Source organism: Sardina pilchardus, chromosome 13 (genome assembly GCF_963854185.1).
Source record: "Sardina pilchardus chromosome 13, fSarPil1.1, whole genome shotgun sequence".
Lineage (NCBI taxonomy): Eukaryota > Metazoa > Chordata > Actinopteri > Clupeiformes > Clupeidae > Sardina > Sardina pilchardus.
The window spans coordinates 21,718,499-21,720,568 of NC_085006.1; the positions used below are offsets into that span (position 1 = coordinate 21,718,499).

The 2,070-nt window shown below is 37.2% G+C and overlaps 1 protein-coding gene across 1 annotated transcript; it reads left to right on the plus strand.

Annotated features, from left to right (window-relative positions):
• The first annotated feature begins 720 nt into the window (after nt 1-720).
• On the plus strand, nt 721-1,716 carry LOC134099174 (olfactory receptor 8K1-like). Its single transcript, XM_062551965.1, has 3 exons — nt 721-937; nt 1,274-1,412; nt 1,698-1,716. Exons 1-3 carry the CDS (start codon nt 721-723, stop codon nt 1,714-1,716), a joined length of 375 nt encoding a protein of 124 aa, XP_062407949.1.
• Nucleotides 1,717-2,070: the final 354 nt, after the last annotated feature.

Here is a 2,070-nt window from a genome sequence, read left to right on the forward strand (position 1 = left end):
GCAGCCCAGGCACCGAAAACTGGATACAAACAAACTGGGCCTGTCCCTTCAACAAAAACAAAACCCTGTATGGAGTTTCTCTAGGAATACTGAAGGTACTGTAGGTGAGCTAAATCTCTGGTGTGTTTCGTTCGTCCTTGGTTAAAATATAGTGTAGGCCTACGTTATTTTGGACAAAGGTGTCTGCTAATAAATTTAAATATAAACATAAACATAAACATAAAGAAATGTGACTTCCTGTGTTATCACTCACTCACCTTTAAAGGTTGTTTACTTCAACATCATAGTTAAAAGACAGTCATGGCACAATAAATATTTTTAGCCAAAAGCCCAAACACCCCTAAGAGAAATCTTGCTCTGGAGATCACCTAACAGTGATGTAAGATTTTGCTGTGTTGAAAAACAAAACTATAAAATGGGAGAAGAGTACTGAGATGGGGGGAATTTCAATGTGATGGCCTGATTTTCATGACCTGCAATGCACCTCTTCTGTACCTTAAAGTTATATTACCATGACCTTTCGCTCTAAATACACTTAATGTCGGGTAGGTACAATGTAAGTATTCACACTTATGGTCACAAAGTACACTGGACTTAAATTATCAAGGAGAAACAATGATTTAAGACGTCTTTTTTTGTCTCTATGTCTGGTTACAACAAGTGCAAGGGATGAATGAATCCTCCATTACTGTCACTCTAATTTATATAACCTATAAAGAAATGGGCCCTGCTAAGAATGTATTTTTCACTTTAGTATTCACCATTTATATTGCCTCTATAATAGCTAGTGCAGCTATTATGTTGTTGATTTACCTGGATAATGCTCTACATAAGCCAATGTATATATTTCTATTTAGCTTAATTGTAAATGGAGTAATAGGAAGTTCTGCTGTTTGGCCCAGAGTTATGAACATTCTTATAACCGATGACAACACAGGCTCATATGCAGGCTGTCTTATGCAAGCTTTCATTACATCTGTTTATGGGGGTTGCAATTACACAATGCTGACAGTGATGGCTTATGACAGAATTGTCTTCATCTTTAAGCCTCTGCAATACTATGCCATAATGAACCCTCACATGGTGAGGAAACTTGTATTAATTGGCAACTTGATTCCTGTAATTGCTGTTGTTGCTCAAATGTACCTTACTTTAAGGCTATCTCTGTGCAGGTACACAATACATAGGATATTTTGTGATAACTTATCCATTGTTGATCTGTCTTGTTATAATAATTATACTCTTGTGTGCAGCTTGTTTGGTGTTTGTGCAGCTTTCTGTCTGGGCTTCCTCCCTGTGTTTCTTATTATACTGTCTTATTTAAAAATCATATCGATAATCCTGACAATGTCAGCAGACGCAAGAAGGAAAACTTTTGCTACATGTTCTCCACATTTAATCATTTTCATAATGTTCTCATTTGTGTCTCTTTTCTCTGTGGCTTTTAATCGTCTCAATCCTGATATACCAGCCAGAGCTAGTGTTATAAGAGCATTTTTTATTGCTCCAAATTACATTCTGATCCCTCCCTTTCTCCAGCCAGTGATATATGGTTTTAAAAGTCAAGAAATTAGACAAACGTTCACAAAGTTAAGAAAAAGGACTATTTTTGTGAGATTCTAGTTTCTCATAACAGGCAGTACCAGACTGTTTGAATGAGAGTGAGAGTGCACTAGCAGTGTGTCTGTGTCTGGCAGCACCGGAGAAACACTCTGATACTGATGGCTGATTTCACTCATCTTTAGTCACTCATGTACCCAAGTCTTAAATACTAAATTACACTAACACGTTTCATGTTTATTTGCCTCATTGGAACTTATATACTGTATAATTTACCTCTTTCTCATAATTTGATCCTTCATGATGACCACTTCAGTGCCACAATTAGAGCATGGTGATTATGCTGAGCCATGATTATGATGAGCACGATGGCCAGTGTATAGGGTTGCATCAACACACATAACACTCTGTGTGTTCACTGTGTGCTGTGTGTGTTCACTGATTCAGTTAAATTGGGTTAAATGCAGAGACTGAATTTCCCTCACGGGATCAAAAAGGGACATATTCTGT